Raw genomic sequence first — 22,184 nt, forward strand, 5'->3', positions numbered from 1 at the left:
ACTCAGGTCACACGGCCTCTCAGACAGAATGTGCCAGATCTATGTATCGTAATCACTGCTTTTGCCATTAGACCACACGCCCCTCCAACAGCAGGAACAGAACCCAGGAATATGGAAGGCCAAAAATTTTCTGCTCTTTATGCAAAGTTATTGCATAATCCATGGGTAAAGTGTGGGTCACATTCTCCTCTAGGAGCTAGTCCACAGAAGATGAGACACCTTTAGTTTAAGTGGGAAAGATCTGTGCAGAGAATTTGAAGATCTTGACTTAAAATCCCACTATCGAACACATGTAGGAAATCTCTTTTATGTTTGCAAATGATGGAATTTTTGTTTTTTTAGTTTTCTTCTTAAACAACTGTTATTTTAAATTGACAAGTGCATCAATCAAATCAAATGTGTGCAAACTACAAACTCTATCATACATCATCTAGATAACCAAAACTATCATCTCTAACCTAATGCCAGTCATAACCCCCTCCATAACATCAGCATCCACTGTATACCAATCCTGGTGTAATAGGTCAGCCTGCTCCTGGTTTAATTAGCCCTGCCCTACCACACCAGTGCTTAAAAAGGGAGGAAGCCCAGCAATTTGGGGCTGGTGGTGGAGAAGAGCAGTTAAACTGAAGAGAAGAGCTAGTTCCCATGGCAGGTCCCTGGAACAAGGAGCCAACGTCAAGGGAGGCAGACCTGGGGCTGGTGTTCCACAAAGAGAACAGGGAACTGAAGAGAAGCCAAGGAGGGGTAGAAAACTATTGTGTTTTAGTGGAACCTGGACTTCCAGGAGGGAAAAGCCAGGAGAATCAATGACATATTAAGAGTGAGGAGAATCTGCTCAACATTTTAGATGTCTATACCCAAATCCAAGGAGCATGAGGTATAAAAGCAGGAACTGGAAGTATTAGTACATAACCTAAATTATTACTTAATGGCATCACTGAGACTTGGTGAGATAAGTCTCCTGGCTGGAATACTGATATAGTAGGGATAGCTTATTTTAGTTCAGGAAGAATGGGAAGGGGGGAAAGGGAGTTGATGTTGCATTGTACATCAAGAATATATACACTTGTTCTGAGGTCCAGAAAAAAAAAAAGGCAAACCAGATGACAGCCTTTGGGTGAAAGTAGGAGGTGTGGGGGGGACACAAAGATGATATAGTAGGTTATAGACCACCAAATCAGGAGGAGGTGGAGGATGAACAGGAGGATAGTACACAGGAAAGTCAGAGGGAAGAAGGAGCGAGCATTAATTCCTGGGGTGAGCGGGCAAGCTTGTTTCTGTGTGGGTTTTCTTTTGTCTTACTTAAAATTTACAGTGTGGTTTGTTGGGGATTGTGTGTTTGGGGACTGTGTGGAAATGGGGGCCAGAGGCCTCCTAGCTGGCAGCTGAATGGACACTAGCAAGGCTCTAGCCTCCTGCCCTTTTCATCACCCTTCCCCTGTGTGTTAACAAGGGGGTAGGGCTGACCCAAGAGAGAAGGGCTTAATAGACAGGCACTAAGCAACCAAGGGGAGCTAGCGAACACGAGAGTTTGAGAGGGAGGCTTTAGGAGGGAGAAAGTATAAAAATCAGCATGGTTTGAAAAGCCCACATAGCCAGCGACAACACTGCTTTTTGCTCCTCCTCCTGGGCCTACATCCAGACAGGGAACCCAACCATGGATGCCTTTACCCAGGCCCTGCTGTGGATTTGCAGAGACTGTGGCCTTCATTTCCCTGTTACATCCAGTGGGAAAGGTGCCTTCTGGTAGAATCTCTCAGGAAGCAGGTGAGCGCTACAGGAAGTGGTGGCTAGGGTGAGGAGCATCCATGCACGTGAGGAATTAACTGAAAATATGCATATAGAGTTCTCCAAGGTTGAGGAAGAAATCCATCTGGAGAGGACTTCAGTAGTGCCACCATGGGAGGAGGAAATGGCTCCTTCGCAGCGAGGAGGCTGGCTGTGGTTACTTCTGGCAGCAGACACCACTCAATCCCTGCTCCCAAAACTGCTCCAAACTAAATGAGGGTCAGCAATATAATACTGTTGCCAAAAAAAAAACCCAAACATTATTATGGGATGTATTAACTGGAGTGTTGTAAGTAAGACACGAGAAGTAATTTTTCTACTCTACTCAACACTAGTGAGTCCTCACCTGGGGTTTTGAGTCCAGTTTTTGGCACCATGATTTAGGAAAGACATGAACAAATTGGAGAGAGAGTGTCCAAAGAAGAGCAACAAAAGTGATAAAAGGTTTAGAAAACCTGACCTATGAAAAAAGGTTAAAAACCTGGGCATGTTTAGTATTGAGAAAAGAAGACTGAGGAAGTATCTAATAACAGTCTTCAAAAATGTTAAGGACTGTTATAAAGAGGATGTGATCAATAGTTCTCCATGTCCACTGAAGATAGGATGAGAAGTAATGGGCTTAATATATAGCAAGAGAGATTTAGGTTAGAGTTTTTCCTAATATCTACCTATAAAGATAATAAGGCTCTGGAATACTCTTCCAAGTAAGGTTGTGGAATCCCCCTCATTGGAGCTTTTTAAGAATAGGTTGGACAGGCACCTCTTAGGGATGGTCTAGATATACGTAGTCCTGCATCAGTGCAGGGGGCTGGACCAAATGACCTCTCAAGGACCTTCTGGTGATTCTATAAGAACTGTGAGTTGAGCCCAGGAAGGGAATTTTTTTTATGCTAACTTGAAACTACTGCTGAAGGTGGTGTTTATTTTGAGAGGTTGTGTACCCTGGAAGGGGGCTGAACTTTTATGTGGCCTGGCGAAGACCTAGATGGAGATGACCAACAGAAGGAAATGACCAAGGGAAAGATCCAGCAGGTCCACATCCAGTCACAAGGGAACACTGTCCTGTGAGTTGCTTCTGTGCACATGGGGCTTATTCTGGGGCAGGATCCTAGGACACCCTGCTCATGTAAAACCTTGTTTTGCTGAAGCTTTTGGATGTATCTGAAACCTTTCAAGAAAAAGTATTGGGGTTTTATTATACTACTAAGACAACACACTTGTGAACTACTATGCACACAAACTGAGCAGTGCAGGTGCAAGGAATAAAATCCCAGGATACAGGAAAATATTGGACTGGTGTGTGTTATTGCATCAATCAATGGAAGTTTAGTGCTTCCTCTGCTCAGTATTACGTCATTATGAGCTACCTTGTGCATTTAATACACAATCCTGTGATAGGATGATGAGGCAGTAGCCAGGTTGCTATGGGAGTCTCAGCATGAATTTCCTCAAGGGAAATTGCCTATTGCAGAGAGAGTTTGCCACCTTTTTTCAGGGTAAAGCATATGTCTCCCTCCATTTCTAACCATATCTACTGGATGGATCCATGGCCTTGCCCTCACACCCTGTTCCCTTGAGGAAGGCTAGCACTGCAAGAACATAGGAAAGCATAGTTCCTGTGCTCTCCAGCCTTTCAGACTCAGTCAGACACAATGATTTCATCTACAATGGCATTTTTCTTAAATTTCTCCCAATTTGCACTGCATTAGTGTAGCTCCACGAGTGGGAGCAACAATAAAAGCACTAAAAAATAAGTCCCTTATAGCTTTATCACTGTCATCCTTACCCATTCTGAGCAGATTTGATGGAATAGTGGCAAAAATGCCAGCAATCAGTTTACACTAGTGCGTCCACCTTTGCTATCACAAGTTTTTAGTAGTGGTGCAGCTCTGGGAGAATTTAAGAAAAATGCCAACATAGAAACATCTAATCTCACACTCTGTAGCTGAACTGGAAAATCTTTGCTGTACAAGGTCAAAGGGTTATAACATTCTGCCCACTAAAATGCTCTGCATCAGCAGAAGCTAAAGCCAGATCTGAAATCCTAAAATTAATAGTTTTGCTAGCTAAAAATCAAATGATACCATTAAAGGTAAGTGTAGCCTATTAAGAGAGTACAAATACTTGAAGGAAATTCTTGATGTGTCAAATGACTGTTTATTTTAAAGATGCCTTTAGAAATACTGGCTAGTCTTAAGTGTAAACAAGCTGTTACTTTAAATATCTATGATCTTGATCTATAATATGCCAAGAGTGCTAATAATATTAATTTAACCATAAGAATACAAGAATCCTTGGAGTATATGTACAGAGAAAAAAGTCACTAGGAATCATTTCTCTCCCTTTATTTCTGTACTTTATAAGCTGATATTTTAAGATAATTCATATTTCAATATATTATTCAATATTTATCTTAGCTTCAAAATATCTTTTCTAATTAGAAATACCTTGAAGATAATACATTTGACATTACACAGAATTTGCCATCTCTTCTTTAGCTACTATCATTAAAATTAAACCCTTTATCATTTAAAAATAGGCAAAAAAATTCTTCACTTAGGGACCAGTTCTGTAGAGAATAGGGTGACCAGATCACCCAGGTCAAATATCGGGACGCGGGGGGGGGATGCAGGGCAAAAAAAAAAAAAGGTGGCAGAGAAAAAAAAAACCCTCCTCCACAAGCGCTGGAGGGAGGCCCCGGAGACGCAGGGGGAGCGGGGTGCCATGAGTGAGAGTCCAGCCTGGCCCCGAGCAGGCAGGATTCAGTCGGGCGGTAGGGAGAGTAGGGGGGCGGCTGTTCTCCCCCCTGGGCAGCGGGACTCGGGAGCAGCCGCTGCTGCAGCTCCCACTGCCGCGGGGGGAGGAAGCAGCCGATGGCCAAACTCAGCGGCTGCGGCTGTGGCTCTGGCGCCCAGGCCCGAACCCCCTGAGCCTGGGCCTGCTGTGGCGACCCAGCGCGCACGCTGCGCCCAGCCCCTGGCCAGTCGCGTCTGGGCTGGCTGCCCAGCTGGTGCTATCCCGCGGCAGCCCTGGAGTGGGGGCAGCAGGCCCCAGCCCCCGGGTCCCGCAGGGGAACAAATGGGGCTGGGCTGCCGATGCCTCCACCCTGGGGCGCCGCGGGATTGCACCAGCTAGGCAGCCCAGACGCGACTGGCCAGGGGCTGGGCGCAGCGTGCGTGCTGCTGGGTCCCTGCAACAGGCCCAGGCTCAGGGGGTTCGGGCCCGGGCGCCAGAGCCGCAGCCGCTGAGCTTGGCCATCGGCTGCTTCCTCCCCCCGTGGCAGCGGGAGCTGCAGAACAGCCGCCACCTGGCCCCACGGGCCGCCCCCCTACTCTCCCTACCGCCCGACAGAGTCCTGCCTGCTTGGGGCCAGGCCGGACTCTCATCCTGGCCCTGCACTCCCCCCTCTGCGTCTCCGGGGCCTCCCTCCAGCGCTTGTGGAGGGAGGAGGAATGGTGAGCCTGCGGAAGAGGCGGGGATTCGGGGAGGGAGCCAATGGGGGAAGGAGGAGATGGAGTCAAGGCAGGGGGGGCGCAAACACTTCTGGGCTCCGGAGCATTTGCTTGTTTGTCCAGTGTCCTGACCTAACATCGGTTGGGACGCGGGACAAACAAGCAAATATTGGGACACCCTAGCAGAGAACAAGTGTTCATTAAAGTTGTATATTATAAACAGAAAGTGAAGCTTGCTTATAGTTAGGGCCCTACCAAATTCATGGTCCATTTTGATCAATTTCACAGTCTTACGATTTAAAAAATCATACATTTCATGATTTCAGCTATTTAAATCTGAAATTTCATGGTGTTGTGATTATAGGGGTCCTGGAGTTGGAGGGGGTCAGAAGGTAGGAGGGGTAGCAGTACTGCTACCCTTACTTCTGCACTGCTGCAGGTGGCGGGCTGCCTAGGGTTACCAGACAGCAAGTGTGAAAAATTGGGACAGGGGTTGGGGGTAATAGGAGCCTATATAAGAAAAAGACCCAAAAATCGGGACTGTCTCTATAAAATCAGGACATCTGGTCACCCTAGGGCTGCCTTTACAGCCCAGCTCTGAAGGCAGAGCCACCGCCAGCAGCAGTGTAGAAGAAAGGATTGCATTGCCACCCTTATTTCTGTACTGCTGCTGGTGGGGCACTTCCTTCAGAGCTGGGCGCTCCGCCAACAGCCACCGCTCTCCAGCCACCCAGATCTGAAGGCAGCACAGAAGTAAGGGTGGCAATACCACGAGCCCCCTAAAATAACCTTGCAACCCCCTGTAATTCCCTTTTGGGTCAGGACCCCCAATTTGAGAAACACTGGCCTCCCCTATGAAATCAGTATAGTGTAGGGTAAAAGCACACAAGACCAGATTTCATGAGGGGAGACTCGATTTCACAGTCTGTGATGCGTTTTTCATGGCTGTGAATTTGATAGGGCCCTACTTATAGTTAGTTCAGTTTAGTGAAATTTTAATTCTAGGGTGAAGTTCAGTTCAGCATGAAATTCAGCCCTATGTACTGAACTAAAATTTGTCTCATTTTAAAACGTGTTCTCTTTGTTCTCCAGTTACATATTTAACATACATATTCAAATAAAAAAAATCACACTAATTTCTGATGTGGTTTTGGTATCTGCAACCGCAAGAACTACTAGAGCAAAAAACCCAGGGGTACCGTATTTTCAGATGGTATAAAGAATTACAGTAGAACCTCAGAGTTACGAACTAACCAGTTAACCACACATCTCATTTGGAACCAGAAGTATGCAATCAGGCAGCAGCAGGAAAAAAAAGCAAATACAGTACAGTACTGTGTTAAACCTAAACTACTAAAAAAAATATAAAGGGAAAGCAGCATTTTTCTTCTGCATTAGTAAAGTTTCAAAGCTGTAATAAGTCCATGTTCAGTGTAAACTTTTGAAAGAACAACCATGTTTTGTTCAGAGTTACAAACAACCTCCTTTCCCAAGGTGTTCGTAACTGAGGTTCTACTGTAAATCTGTACTTCTACCAGTTGGTGAAATACTGTATCCCAGCTGTTCAGATCAAGTCAGAAAATTAGTGCTTCTCATAATCTGTAAGAAACACTTCTCCAGACCAGTAGTAATGCTTTCTGGACTGATAATTGTTTCCAAGTATCAGATCTAGACCACTGATCAGAAAAAAGGAAGTGGTAGAAAACCTGTTCACATACACATTTATAGATACATTGATTGCTGAAAAATATGGATGATAGTTAAATCCTAATTAGTTTTTTTTATGATGTTTTAGTACAATAACTCTAGAAACTCAAGATGAATTCATAAGGAAATACTATGCATTAAAATCCCAGTGCACTGTAAACTAAACCCTTCTCATTTCATTTGTCTTGTGACTTCAGATAGAAAAAAAACCTTTTGAAATTCTGAGAATGAGTAGTTTAAATGAATAAACTGACACACTGTCTCCATTTTATTTTCATTCTATTTAACTGCTGCCCATTCACCTTGCCAATTACTGATGTTGAATATATTAAGTTTGACATTCTCTCTTTCAGGAGGTAAAAATACAAGTTAACATTACATCTTTATGTATTCACAATGTGTACACTATGTTAATTCATGCCATTACAACAGTCATAGTTTTACACATTTGCACAAATACAGGAAACTGGCACATGCAGCATTTTAATACAACAGTAAAGTTTAACAATATAGATTTATGGTCCAATTAAAATATAAGGCTTGAATTTTAAACAGCTACCCACCTGGGTCTTCAAGGATTCATCCCCAAGTGACGGTGCAAACTACTAATAGAAATGAACATACATTTAGGGGCTTTTTTAAAAAATGTTTTAAGTGTTTATGTCGGGGGGGGGAATAGTATGCAATATAATGACTTGTTATGCATTTACTTGTGAGGATGGCACTGGAACAGATTCACCGACATGCTTTGTGCCATTCCAGCAAAGCAAAGCAGCCATAAACTCAGCTTAACTGGTGGGTTAAACTAGGTTTACAGCTGCTTTACATTATCAAAGCAGCCAAAGAGTAGCTGTGAATCTAGCCCATTATATTTAAGTAATGTATAAATGTTCTGTTAAATATTACACTGATATAAAGGAGAAGCAAGTCACTACACTGGGTCTGGTTTTCCAGTGACTCGCACTCCCACACCAAGCAACTGCTGCAGCTTTGAAGAGCTGTTATTGAGAGCTAATAGGTTTAGTGGAGCACAACAGAGAATTTAGGGAAAAGATAAGGGGGAGAGAGAAAAATTGATGTAGGGAGGCAAGTGGGAAAGAGAGAAAAAATAATTGGTTGGAAAGGGGGAAATAATTGTGTTTGGTGGAAGAGGATGTATGATTAGTCAAGGATGAATGGTGAGTCGGTGGATTAATGACTGAGTGGGGGTAAGTGGTGGTTGAGTGGGTCAGGGAATGAGTTAGGGAGGTGTCAGAGTGTTTGAATGAGCTGACGTAGGGAGAAGGGAAATCGTTGCAATATTTTGCTAAAATTTCCTAGGCTTGACAGCCACAAACTGCTCCCCAAATCCCTCTCACACAAAGGGTGGGTTTGTTTCCCCCCTCACTCAGAATAGCTCAGCCTGACATGCAAACGACTTGTCCAGTCTTGAGGTTATGCACATAAGACCAGGTACTCTGTGGGCTGAATAGGAACCTAAACCATTATTTTGTTGGAAAATTCAAGAGATTTTCCTATGGGTAACAGAATTGAAACTGGAAGACCAATGATTTGAAATGCCTTTTGTCTTTTTAACTTAATGCTGTTTGTAAAATGTGCCAAATTACATGAATTTAGTTAAATACCTCTGCTTCCAATTTAAATACAACAGTTAATCACTGCACAGAATTTTAGCAACCACAGTGCTTTGATGAAATATGGTATAAAACGAGGTTTGTAATTCATTCCTTATTCATGTCCAGGAGTTTTGGTTTTTTAATCTCTACTCAAGTGTGAGTCAGAGCTAGACAACCCCTTATAATACACAGAATATGATTGCAGTGATTCCAGCCAAGCTTGGAAAAGTGAATGATGCTAGTATTTTCTCAACAGGAATCCAACTTGATGGTGAAGCTAGACTGTGACCCTGACAATACCACCATGTCACAATGTCTGGAATGGTTCACGACTCAGTGCCAACCTCAGAAAATCAAGGCTGACATCCCAAACCAGCTGTATGTTCCATAATTAGATTTCACCAAACCAGTAACAAATATGAACTCCTGGATCACAACAACAGTCTTACTATGGAGTCAGTTGCCTTGGGATCTCCAGTCTACCTAGTAACCCAGGCAAGCTGAACTAAGCGATAAACAGTCACTTACAAAGATAACAAAATATTCAGATTGCTCCCAGTCTCAAGAGACCAGTCATTTACCCAAGGTCAATTTGTACTTTAGATCTCACACCAAAGACAACACTTATAAGCCAATCCTATTGTAAAACTAACTAAGGATTTACTAACTGAGGAGGGGGGCAGAAATGAGAGTTATTTACTGGTTAAAGCTGGCAACATATACACACAAATGAGTTACAGTGTATGATTCCAAAAAGGTGACAGAGTTGTAGTAATCTGTCAGTACTGAAGAACTTTTAGGGCTAACCCAGGTTGACCCTGGTAATCTAAGCTTTTGTTTCCTAGCTCCCTCCCTGTGAGTGTCCAAACTGCAAAGAGATTTATTTTCATGTCAGCTATCTTTATTTCCTTCTTCCAGAATTCAAGCTGATGGGATGCGCTGTCTCGCATGTAGCACCTTTATGGGTGTAAGAGGACAATCAACCCAATCTTTGTATCATATTGTTTCATGATGGCCCACTTAATTTTGATAGCCTTTCTTGATGGATGAGGGAAGCACTCTTTTGACCTGGGCTGACAGGTTCAGAACAGGCATTTTTACAGTTATAAAGTAAACCTTACATATTACCTTATAGCATGGGATACAGATGTTACAAATAAGATTAATGCATGTAGCAACTGACAAGCATTTTATAGAGACTAAACATTTTAACACATCCCTGCAAGTTTAATACCTATCATGAACAATACTAACATACAAGTGAGCTGGTTTGGTTTCCAGCTATGAATTTGTCAGTGTTTACCTGATGCTTACAGCCTGGGCAAGAACTGGCACCTGGTCTGCCAGCATCACAAGCCACATGGACTTTTATTCATATTGAATCAAACCACTGACATGACAGTGAATGCATGAGTGCAGGCAGGTTCAAAAGCACCTAAAATAGGTTACAATAGCTTAAGTGGTGTAACCAGCATGCTAGAAGTGAGGTTCTTACCCACGAAAGCTTATGCTCTTGCATCTGAAGAAGTGAGGTTCTTACCCACGAAAGCTTATGCTCCCAATACTTCTGTTAGTCTCAAAGGTGCCACAGGACCCTCTGTTGCTTTTTACAGCATGCTAGAGGCTTTCAGGAATAGTTCAAAGGGAGAGTTACTGTACCTAGATTGAGAGGGCCAAGAGGAATGGGTATAGAATGGAAGAGGAACCAGAAAAAGAAGGTATGTGAGGCAAGAAAAGGAGATATGAGCAAGTAATACAAGTAGTAGGAAGACCACCACACACACACAAGCTATCCCACATACAGGGTGTTAAAAACTGTCCTAAAATGCAACAAGCAGCCAACAGCACCACACAATATCACCTCCCTCCTGCTTCACTATAATATGCCATAAAGATGGAGCAGCTGTTATTTCTCACTGTTTCCAATTGTCACCAACAATGAGAATGATTGCCAGCACAGAGACAAGGATGACAATACCAAGCTGTGTGTAAATGTATGTGTGAACTTACAGTAGGTGGGTCAGTAACAGAACAACTAGTAGTAAAAATACAGTCCAGCCACAGGCAGTAGTAGCACCCTTACTAATCCCTACCCTAGAGTAAGGATGTCAAAAAAGCAACATGGAAAGACCCCAGGAAACAAAGAAACCATGAGTCTACCACATTTTGCAGTTCACAGATAACTGACAGATCTGCTTGCTGGCTGTTAGCCAATGGCAAGCAGCACTCTGTCTGTCTGGGTTCCTATACAGTGCACAACAATGTCTGAGTGCTTCCCAAGAGATAACCAAAAATCACATTAGGGTAGTGATCTAATACTCCTTCCTGCTTCAGACAAGGCAGTCAAGACTAGAGGGGGTTTTCTTAGTTGTTTTAACCTACTTCCTTCTCTATCTCCTCTATCTGTTCCTACTACTTCTCTCCTCTCTCTTCCTGTAGATGTATAGGTCTGCTCTGCAGCATCCCCTACTGGTCCTTGTTAGCTCAGCAGCACCTGTCCTCTGTTTCCTTTCTCCCCAGGCATTTTAACATACAAGCAGGGCTAGAGTCACATAATAAACCCCTTCTCAGGACTAGTTTATTAGCACATTGTAATTATAAAACTGTCTTTTCCCATCCTCTCAGTGGGACAGACACAGTCTCTCTTCAGGCAAACACAGTCCCTCTTCCCTCTGGTATCTTAAATTGACCAGAACCAAAATGTAAGCCTCATCCATCTTTCCATTAGAGCCATAAGGATACTCAGGACCCTTTTCCTGGATTGCAGTCTCCCTAACTTTCAGGCTGGCTCCTTGAAGGTTTACTAGACTGCTTCTTTTAGGAGCTCCCCAGCTTTCTAGAAGGCCTTCTGTCCCTGATGAAGCTCTGGTGCCCTCCTTTTAATCAATCAGGTAAGTAAGTTCAGGTGTAATGGCATAAACTCTCACTTAAGGGCCAGTCGCCCCATAACACACCCTTTTTGCTTTCTCTCTCTCTTTTTTTTGTTTTTGTTTTGGGTCACATCCTATTTTTAGTTGCAGCTGTGGGGAAGTGAAGTTGAAGGCAGTGAATTTGTAGTTATGCATCTCTCCACCCACAAGGAGTTCCAAACATTTGGTCCGGTTGCCAAGGAAGTCTTGTCACCCACTCATAAATTTCATACTTGATGTTGACAACTTTATCGTTCCTGAGGAACATAGTTGTCAAAGGACCTCATCGTCTCAATGAGAGAGTTGCCCGCTGAGGTATGTGGGACCAGTTACATGGAAGGCTTTGAAGATTAGCACCAAGGCCTTGAATTTGTCCTGGTATTCCCAGTGTAATGAGCAAAGCACCAGGTTGATGGGCTCTTTACAGCTGGTCTTTCAGGTAGGTGGATTGGTGCAATCTGTACTAACTGAAGCTATTTTATTTTATATTTTTACATATATAGGCATAGCGTGGTAGTCCAACCTGGAAGTTACAAAGATATCACTGTGGGCAGTTCCATATCTGATACAATCTTCTGGCTAATTATGGATGGAGGAAAGCATGTTCGCTTTTCTCATTCTTTGTGTCCAGTAGCAGCAAGGTGACTAGCAATACACCTATGCTGCACTGCAGTGTGACAATCTGAGGCCTTTAATGGAGGATGAGATACTAGTTACTAGATCTTCAAAGTGTTTTTGCTTCCCACAAATATGTTCAACTTGCCCACGTTTCAGTTTCAGCCAGTTAGAAAATGGTGCAAAGGGAAAAAGATGGGGCTCCTCTGCATAATACTGGCATTTGATACCATGGAGTTTTCCACAGCAGCTACATGTAGAGGTTAAAGGATGTATACACCAGATGTCTGCTGCCACTCAAGGCTTTCCAGCCCTGTTCAGACACCTGTTTGTTCTGTTGCATGGCAATTATTTAAATCCTTCACACTAGGAATCTCCACCTCCATTCTGCAAACTGCTGGTTGCCTAATGTGTAATCAGAACTGTCACTTACACCCCATTGACACTTCCTGGGCCAAGTTCTTCATTACTTACCTACCTGCATGGAGGTGCCTGATCCAATGTCCACTAGAATCATTGGCATCTTTTTTTCCATTGACTCCTGTTGACTTTGGAACAGGCCTTGGCTGTAGGAAAGGAGGTAAGAACAGGGGTGACTTCAAGCTACAATTGTGCCCTGTGAATTCTGACCTGAGTGGGGCTCCATATGAGTTCAGGGTCCACAAGTGCAGATCTCATTGCAGGAGCAGGGGGCCTGAGCTCTGTCTTATTTTGGGGGATTCACGGGGGAATAAGAGTATAGTATAAATCATAAGCCACTGTCCCATTCCTTTGAGCAAATTTCTTTATGATACCATCTCCAGTTTTTCCTACAGCAATGAGTAATTGCTTTGAAATACCTTTTTTGAGTACAGTGAAATTGTTTCCTCGTGTATTTTCTTTGATAAGAACACACTGTATAGGAAAATTCAAAATGTCAGATCCAGATTTTCTCATTTATTTTCAAACAGTAACAGAACTATGCAATAGTTATTTCTAAGCGATTATGTTATTTATGACAAAGCTTATCTAAGAACCCACTTGTGACATGATAGCAGCTAAACGCATGCGCTATCAACACGGCAATAGATGGAAATAATGTAGGCAACAGCTGTTGTCTTTGAGACCATATATAGCCTGTAAGTAATAGCAAGAAATACCAAACATTTTAGCTAAGCCTGAACAGCTCTGTTTGGAAAAAAATTATCACATATCCACAAGAGTCATTATCCTAGTGATAAACTACATTGTTGTTCTATTTTAAAAATAATTAAATATCAGCTCAAACCAAGTTTAAATGCAAACTGTAGTTTGATACTTACAATCTAAAATGTTTGTTAAAGAAAAAAGAGGAGTAATTCAATGTATACAAGTTTTTTTCTTGAATAATAATATACAGGATTCCAAAAGTGAACTCCAAAAGTGAGTCCAGCACCTCTATGCTGGTCTTCACCAGTCAAAAGAAACCAGGATCAGATTCATGTGTCACAATTCACAAATTCCTCAGCACTTGAAGAACCTTATTGAGTGACATCAGCTGAAATGCAAGCAGATGAGAGACTGCATTTGTACCTTCTTGCTGTTGGTCTGCAACTAAGGGACAGATAACTTAGCTCAGTCCAAATCCAAGTTATCCAGATAATTTTAAAATTCCAGTATGATCACCACATAAAAACTGAAGCTACCTGCAGACACGTTATAATTTATGAAAAGGCGTATAAATAAATTACTTGGCTGTCACCATAAAAAATGATGCCCAGAGAAAATTAAAAACTGTATGCTGTGACATACATGATGTGTGCCCACCTACATACATAGCTTATCAGGATTTATGATGTACATCTTCCAAAGACACTAAAGTAAATAACATAAGACCTCTAACAGCAGCAGAATGTGACATGAGTAATAGGCAATGAAGTTATGATCTAGGTGGCATACCACAAGTTAAACCCAATATACAGCCGCAAAGAACTAAAAATGTTTGCAGTGTTAACAAACTAGCATGTATTGTACTGTAGTTCAGCTCCTTAATATTAACTTGAACAGTTCAACAAATCCTTGGAGGAAAATTGCCTGTGAACACTTAATTTATCATTGTATAATAATAGGAGATAACACTGAATTAACTTTCTTTTAAAATATATGAGCTGTAGGTAATCTACTTTATGTATTTATTTTTGTAGTCATCTCTGGTCTTGGCTCAGAGTCAATAAATAATTTCAAAGTCTGACTATTTCTATATTATCTATGTATAAAAGTCAAAATAAAACTATGTTTTCTTATCTTGTGTTACATGACTGGAATTGATGGGCTAAAATTTTAAGAGTGCTCCATAATGAGTGATTTTTTTAAAAGGCCGCAGCTGAGTATGTGTGACAGTTAATAAAATCTGACATTCATCTTTTCATGCCAAAAGTTCAGAAACCATAAACATTCCGCACAAGTTCTGAAATGCAGCCATTCCTTGAGTAGAAGGAGGCAAGTAACCAGTGACTCCTACTCTGTATAGCAGTGGAGGCTTGGAAAGTATTGGCCAACTATAACAAGGCAAAACCCCTATTCCTAATCTTTCATGTCCACAAAGAGCAGATAAGAATGATTTTTAAGTTTTCATCTAAAAGACTTAGGCCCTGATTCAGGAAAGCATCCCTATTCAAAGACAAAACACTTAAGTGTATGCTGAACTATACGCATGTGCTTAAGTCCCACTGAACTCATTGGATGAAACTCCGGCTTTGTTGAAATCAATGGCAAAACTCACCTTAATTTCAACAAGTCAGGATTTCACTAGGGTGTTTACGAGCTTCTCTGAATTGGAGCCCAGTTTGCTGTAACTGCATGCTATTCAGTTTATCAATGGCTCCTCAGAAAAGGTCAATTTTGGGGATAGAAGTCTGTTATTCCAGAGGGTAAAGTATCCCAAAGCTTGAAGCTTAGCACACTCCGGGTATGTCCACACTGCAGTTTGAGGTGTGATTGCAGCACAAGTAGACATACCTACTCTAGCTTCACCCATGCTAGCATGACTACAAATAGCAGTGTAGATGCAGCTGCCCAGGTTTTGGCATGGACTAACAAGGTGCATATGTACTTAGCATTCTCAGAATATCTGTACTGAATAACTGAAGAGTGAGTTCGCACCTATCAGTAAAGTTTTAACTCAACCCATAACAAGGAGCAGCCTTTGGATGTTTAAATGCTCGCTGGCACAGTTTACTGACTCGGTTAGACCTAGCGAAACCAATATTCCCATTGTTATTGCTGCTTGCTGTGTGCTCCATAATATTTGTGAGAGTAAGGGGGAGACGTTTATGGCGGGGTGGGAGGTTGAGGAAAATCGCCTGGCGTCCGATTTTGAACAGCCAGACACCAGGGCAATTAGAAGAGCACAGCAAGGCGGGCTGCGCATCAGAGAGGCTTTGAAAGCTAGTTTCATGATTGGCCAGGCTTCGGTGCGACTGTTGTGTGTGTTTCTCCTTGATGCAAACCCGCCCCCTTTGTTGATTTTAATTCTCTGTAAGCCAACCACCCTCCCCCCTTCAAAATAAAATAACTATTGTTTTGAAACCATGCATTCTTTCTTTATTAATTAAAAAAATGAGATAATGGACAAGGTAACCCGGGTGGGGCGGGGGAGAAGGGAAGGACAAGGCCACCTTTTTTATGTAGCCACACTAAAAATCAAACTGTTTGAATGACAGCCTTCTGTTACGTGGGCCATCCTCGGAGTGGAGTGGCTGGGTGCCCAGAGCCTCCCCACTCGCGTTCTTGGGCATCTGGGTGAAGCAGATATGGAACTTGGGGAGGAGGGCATGCAGTTATACAGTGGATTCAGCGGGGGTCTGTGCTCTTGTTGGCTTTCCTGCAGCTCCAACAGATGGTTCATAATGTCCATTTGCTCCCCGATTAGCCTCAGCATCGTGTCCTGCCTCCACTCTTCGCACTCACTTAATTCTTTCCTGGCCTCTGCCACTGAATGCCTCCATGCATTAAGCTGTGCCCTATCAGTGCGGGGGGGGTGTGAATGCATGAGTTCGGAAAACATGTCATCGCAGGTGCATTTTTTTCGCCTTCTAATCTGCGATAACCTCAGGGATGGAGATGATATGGGGAATGTATGGGGAAACATTTGCACCTGGGGGGAGATAAAAAGGGAGAGTAAAATTTAAGATGATACATTTCTGAGAACAAAAGGGAGACTCTTTCACAGTGAATCAAGCAATTCACAGCAGACAGCACATGTGCTTTAGGTAGAAGATCGCATTTTGCCTTTTATATTGAGCCCCTGCTGGTATGGTGATATATGACACATGGCTGGGCAACAGAATTTGGTTTCCAGGCAGCCATGGTAAGCCAAAGGGTACAAGGGTTTGGCTTCCAACGCCTTCATAACATGTGAGAATGAGGAGCACCCTCCTTTCCCAGAGCAAACAATGGGTTGGGTTTCACATTTAAAAGGAGGGGCTGCAGTTTTCGGGTGGATGTGCAGCACACACCTACCCCCACCCCGTGGTTATTCTCTGGGATGATCCCTTCACCCCTCCGCCCGCCACGTGGCTATCCTCTGGGATGATCCCTTTTACCAAGCACAAACAGCCCAGCATGAACAGGGTCCTTTTACTGTTCCCTTACAAAACTTCCCTTATTTCAACCAGGTGATCATGAACGATATCACTCTACTGAGACTAACACAGAAAGATATAGACCGAATGTTGCTTGAATGCGACCAAAACCCAGGACCATTTGCTGCCATGCTTTGTGCTGCAATGATTCCAGAATACTTGCTACTTCTTGGCTTGCTTGATAAAGTGTCCTACCGTTGAGGATGAAATAAGGCAGCCCTCTCCAGAAACCTTCTGCAAAGGCTTTCAGAGTACCTCCAGGAGAGCTTCATGGAGATGTCCCTGGAGGATTCCCACTCCATCCCCCAGACATGTGAACAGACCTTTCCAGTAGCTGTACTGGCTGCGAATGCATCCCAGTTCTTCAGGGCAAATCAAATATTAAACACTATTGCTTTTAAACCCTGTACTGTAGTTACAAATGTGCACTCACCAGAGGTGCCTTCTCTGGCTTCAGGATTGGGGATCCCGCCTTGGAAGGGTATTGGCTCCACGGTGAAGAAAATTTCCTGGCTGCCGGGGAGAACGGATTCACCACTTGCTTGCTGCGCATTCTCCTTCTCCTCCTCTTCCTCATCCGCAAAATCCTCCTCCCTGTTGTGTGAGACTCCCCCCTTGCAGGTGTCCACAGACAGTGGTGGGATAGTGGTAGGGTCCCCACCTAGAATGCCATCCAGCTGGTCATAGAAGCGGCATGTATAGGTCTCTGAACCGGAGTGACCTTTTGCCTCCTTTGTCTTTTGGTAGGCTTGCCTGAGCTTCTTAACTGTCACACAGCACTGCTGTGTGTCCCTGGTGTAGCCTCTGTCCAACATGCCCTGTGAGCTTTTGGCAAATATATTTGCATTTCTTCTTTTTGATCAGAGTTTGGCCTGCACATATGCTTCTCCCCATACAGTAATCAGATCCAGTGTCTCCCTTTTGGTCCATGCTGGAGTTCGTTTGCGATTCTGGGGGGACTGCATGGTCACCAGTGCTGCTGCCATGCTGACCAAGCAGGAAATGAAATTCAAAAGTTCCCAGGGCTTTTCCTATGTACCTGGCTAATGCATCGGAGTTCAAAGTGCTGTCCAGAGCGGTCACAATGGAGCACTCTGGGATAGCTCCCGGAGGCCAATACTGTCAATTTGCGTCCTCACTACCCCAAATTCGACCCAGCAAGGTCGATTTTAGCGCTACTCCCCTCACCGGGGAGGAGTACAGAAGTTGATTTTAAGAGTCCATTAGGTCGACGGAACAGGATTGGTTGTGTGGACACAGTCATTTTTAAATCGACCTAACATGGCTAAATTTGACCTAACCCTGTAGTATAGACCAGGCCTGAGGGTATGTCTACACATAAAACCACTACCGCAGCGCAACTGTGCCTCTGTAGCACTTCAATGAAGACACTACTTACACCAACAGAGAATTCTCCCATCAACCTAGCACTGTCTACATCCAGGTTATGTTGATTTAACATTGCTCAGGGGCGTGAATACCGACCTAATATTCTAGGTGTAGAATAGGCCAGAAACAGACAGACAGACAGCTGAACCGTGGTGTTAACCCTGGAAGAAACCTGTGGAGAGGTTTTTGAGTCAGCGGTGTAGGCTGAAAAATATGCCCTTGATACTGCAAGCAAAAGAATCTGTTTCCTGCTATTTGATTCCTTTTCATTCAGACACACAGGACTTTGTACATCCTTTGTAAATAAACAAAACTGCATCAAAGAAATACCTGGCTATCACCAACTTCTGCTCACATCTGGAATACCCCCAAGGGTCCCAAATTGACTGAGGTCAAAAAGAAAAAGGGAAAAAAAGGACAACATTACTGTATTTGAGAAAATAAAATGTAATTTAGGCTTGAAACTAGGTGAAGGTTTCTAACCATCAGAGAAGTGAAATTCTGGAACAGCTTTCTAAGCGGAGCAGTGGCAGGGGGAGGGGGAGGGGGAAAAAAAGAGTTTAACTGGCTTAAAGACTCAGCTTGCTAAATTATGGATGAGATTGCCTACAATGGCATGTGGCCCATCGGCGACTGCCAGTAGCAAAAATCCCCAGTGGCCAGAGACGGGACACTAGACGGGGAGGGCTCCAAGTTACCTGGAAAAGAATTTTCTGTGGTATCTGCCTGGTAGGTCTTTCCCACATGCTCAGGGTCTAACTGACTGCCAACCCCAAATATGGCAGAGACCCTGGGGTAGTTTTGCCTTCCTCTGCAGCATGGGGCACAGGTCACTTGCAGGTTTAAATTAGTGTAAATGATGAATTCTCTGTAACTTTAAATCATTATTTGAGGACTTCAGTAACTCAGCCAGAAGTTAGAAGTCTATTTCAGGAGTGGGTGAGGCCTGCAACGTGCAGGAGGTCAAACTAGAGGATCACAATGGTCCCTTCTGACTTTAAATTCTATGCGTCTAAGGGTACGTCTATACTACCCGCCAGTAGTGTTCGATGTATCGGGGATCGATTTATCGCATCTTGTCTGGCCGAGATAAATCGATCCGCTAATCAACGCCTGTACTCCACCTCGGCAGGAGGAGTAAGCGGCATCGACGGGGGAGGCGTGGCAGTCGACTCGCCGCCGTGAGGACGGCCAGGTAAGTCATATTAAAATACTTCGACTTCAGCTACGCGAATAGCATAGCTGAAGTTGTGTATCTTAGTTCGAAACCCACCCCCCTCCAACATCCCGCTAGTTAGCCCAGGCCTAAGTGTATTAAAGACTAATGGCATCACATTAAGACTACAGAATCGCTATTAAACTGTATAACATGTTTTTAAGTACAGAATTTGTAAAACTCTTCCCCCCCCCTTTTTTTTTAAACTGACATCTTCAATTGTGCAGTATCTACAAATAACATCTACTGGATAATCTTCAGCCTGGTGAGTGCTAAACTAATCTCAGAGAGACAAAACCAAAGAACCAAGGACATTATTTCACCACAATGATATACTTTGTATTTTAAAGAACAAACCTCAGTAAATGGGAAAGGCAATTTGCATTTTAGAGATAGACACACTAACAAAAATTATATGTATAACTGAATTCCTCAAAGCACCTGGTTAATTCACAGTAGGTACTGTACTTACTTTCTTTACGAACATCATTAAGTGCTGCATTAAGTTCCTCCTTAAATACAATGGCTTCCTTTGCAATTTTCTCCCCTTTGTCCAATAGATTCCAAGTGGCTTTTTCCACAGAAGCTAAGAGGACACGGGCTCTTTTGGAACATCCTTTTTTCTTATTAGAAGGGGTTTGTGGACAATTCACTAATGTGGTAACCTAAAATTTAAAAAAAATAAATGAGTGTCTTAAATTCTGCAGCCAATAGACTAATATTGCTTTTAGTTATTTAAAATTAACAACAAAATAATGTTTTGTTTGTATATGATGGAAACCACTAGGAGTGAGCAGATACTTCAAAAACAAAGAGCCACACCCAACAAGATATTGTCAGACTGGACAATTTTTTTTTAATCTCAGTGTCTGACTTTTGAAATTGTCCCACATATATTACCTTCATTTCATAGGGTTCAAAACAAAGCTGGTAGAATATCATTGTTGCCCCTCTGACCCATCTTATTACCATTGGTCTAAAATTATTATGTTATTTCCTATAAAATATCATAATGACATAAAAATTAAAAGTGTATTTACAAAATCCTCAGTAACAGCAGGAAGCATAACTCTCAGTTTCACTTCCATTGCTCCCACAATCGCTTTTGGCTACTCCCCCTACCATCTCTCAAGCAGGGACAGAAAGAGCATCCACAGTGTGCAATGGGTGCAGACCCATCTCTCCAAATTCTTCCCCTAATGTAGGGCAGTATCACAGGGGACAGGATTTAGCCCAAAAGAATTCAATGTTTTTGCAAATCATTTAAGATGTGCATAATGTTTGTTTGGAATCTAAGTTAGAGCATAATCAGCTAAACTGTTTTTAAATCATGCATTTTAACGAGCATAAGCAAGCTATTTTTATGTAGCTTCCCACTCTACATTCCACATTTATTGAACACAACCTCCACACTCCATCATAAATTTTTCTAATAAAGTATTTTCTGATGCATTGCAATGGCTGTCACGCTAATAGTGCATTCGAAAGAGATTTTTTTTTTTAAAAGGGAAGTATTGTCGATTTAACAAACATCAAAAGATATTTTCACTAATGATATTTTGAATTTTTTATTATTCTTCTAGTTCGTTATGCTGTGCCAGCAGATCTTTAGTATAGTTTAAAATTCAAGTTCAGCTAATTCAGACAGCTATAGTGCTTGTTGTTTGATATGAGACAGGATGTCAAAGGGTGCGTAATAAAGATAACACCACCCATCCACCTCATTGGACAAGAAACTTGATTGGACAGCTGTGTGGAAGGCAGGTGCAAGGTGGGGAGATGCAGGGTGGGGATGTCCAGGAAGCAGGTACTGGCCTCTCCTTCTCCATAGGTTCTCTGCCTCCGATTGGGCAGGCAAGGGTAGATGGAAGCTGATTGGCCCTTAGCTCCTCCCACTTCAGTAATTTAAACAATTTTCCAGGTCTTTGGAGCCTCTTGTTCCATTCATAAATGCTGGAACTACGCGTGCTGAAGGTGCTGCTGCACCCCTGACTTAAAGTGGTTTCCATCATATACAGGGTTTACAGTTTGGTTCAATTGCTCTCCACACCTCCACAATACAAATTGTTCCAGCACCCATGGAACTTCCATTGTGGATGCCTCCCCCTCCCTCTTTCTCCCTCCCTTTGCAGTATAGGAGCTGTGTTTTCAGGATGTTGCGTGTCTGACTGATTGCTTATTTGGGGTCAGGAAGGAATTTTTCCCATTAGGATCAAACTAGCAGAGATCTACTGTGTTTTGTCATCTTCCTGGCAGCATCTATGAGGCACAGCTCCGTTATGAGGAATAAGACTTTAAAATACCATTAGTAACCGGTGGTATTGTTTAGCTTGTCATAGCTTGAGGTCAGTGTTCAGTGTGGATAAAGGCCATGCCCAGAGGTAAAGAGACACCTGGTATTTCACTAGTGGCCCTTATGCCTATGGGAGAAAGGGAGTCCGGACATCTTTGCAGACCCGTGGTATGCTTTGTTCCCCATTCAGGGAGGAGAATGAAACTATTCAGATGAACAAACTGAATCCTAGAGGTAGGCCAGGGAGGGTCTACTCACAGTTATGGATTATATGATAGGAGTCCTATAACCCACTTTACTGACCCACTTAAATGCCTAGCATGAGAGAGTTGTGGGAGGTAGGGCAGAGGCACCTCCTCCCCAGAGTTAAGCTAACAAAATTCCAGCCTTCCACATAAATTCATTCCTATGTCTGTCTCCCTTCAACTGCACATCCTGATCAAGACTCTCATCTGGTGGTATACAGGCTTTTATTCAGAAGTTCACATGGTTTCGTGCCCTGCTGGATCAGTGCCTAATAGAGGGACTTCAACAGATCCTCAGGAAAGCATTTCCATAACCAGTCCTTGAAACGAGGAAGTCTTGGCCCCTGCCT

The 22,184-nt window shown here is 43.1% G+C and overlaps 2 protein-coding genes across 9 annotated transcripts in view; both read right to left on the bottom strand.

The window, feature by feature from the left end:
• The window catches only part of CTNNA3 (catenin alpha 3), a 954,554-nt gene that overhangs the window by 897,983 nt on the left and 34,387 nt on the right, over positions 1–22,184 (bottom strand). For 7 of the 8 annotated variants that reach the window (XM_054035487.1, XM_054035488.1, XM_054035489.1 and 4 more), the window contains exon 3: positions 19,769–19,961. The exons of the other annotated variant lie outside the window; for it this stretch is intronic. In XM_054035487.1, the coding sequence (XP_053891462.1) occupies positions 19,769–19,961 (193 nt within the window). The remainder of the gene's footprint in view (positions 1–19,768; positions 19,962–22,184) is intronic. 8 annotated transcript variants of the gene reach the window in all.
• Positions 15,695–17,269, bottom strand: LOC128840921 (uncharacterized). The gene is made up of 2 exons (XM_054035498.1): positions 17,125–17,269; positions 15,695–16,204 (listed from the first exon to the last, which is right to left on the bottom strand). Exons 1-2 carry the CDS (start codon positions 17,266–17,268, stop codon positions 15,731–15,733), a joined length of 618 nt encoding a protein of 205 aa, XP_053891473.1. The 5' UTR covers position 17,269; the 3' UTR covers positions 15,695–15,730.

This window comes from Malaclemys terrapin, chromosome 7 (genome assembly GCF_027887155.1).
Source record: "Malaclemys terrapin pileata isolate rMalTer1 chromosome 7, rMalTer1.hap1, whole genome shotgun sequence".
Lineage (NCBI taxonomy): Eukaryota > Metazoa > Chordata > Testudines > Emydidae > Malaclemys > Malaclemys terrapin.

Bases quoted from the DNA above. Each gene is read 5' to 3' on its own strand.
- LOC128840921 (XM_054035498.1), bottom strand. From the start codon at position 17,268: ATGAGGAAGAGGAGGAGAAGGAGAATGCGCAGCAAGCAAGTGGTGAAT. The intron at 16,205-17,124 runs GTGAGTGCACAT...ATCTCCCCCCAG, and splicing joins AGCCAGAGAAGGCACCTCTG to GTGCAAATGTTTCCCCATAC.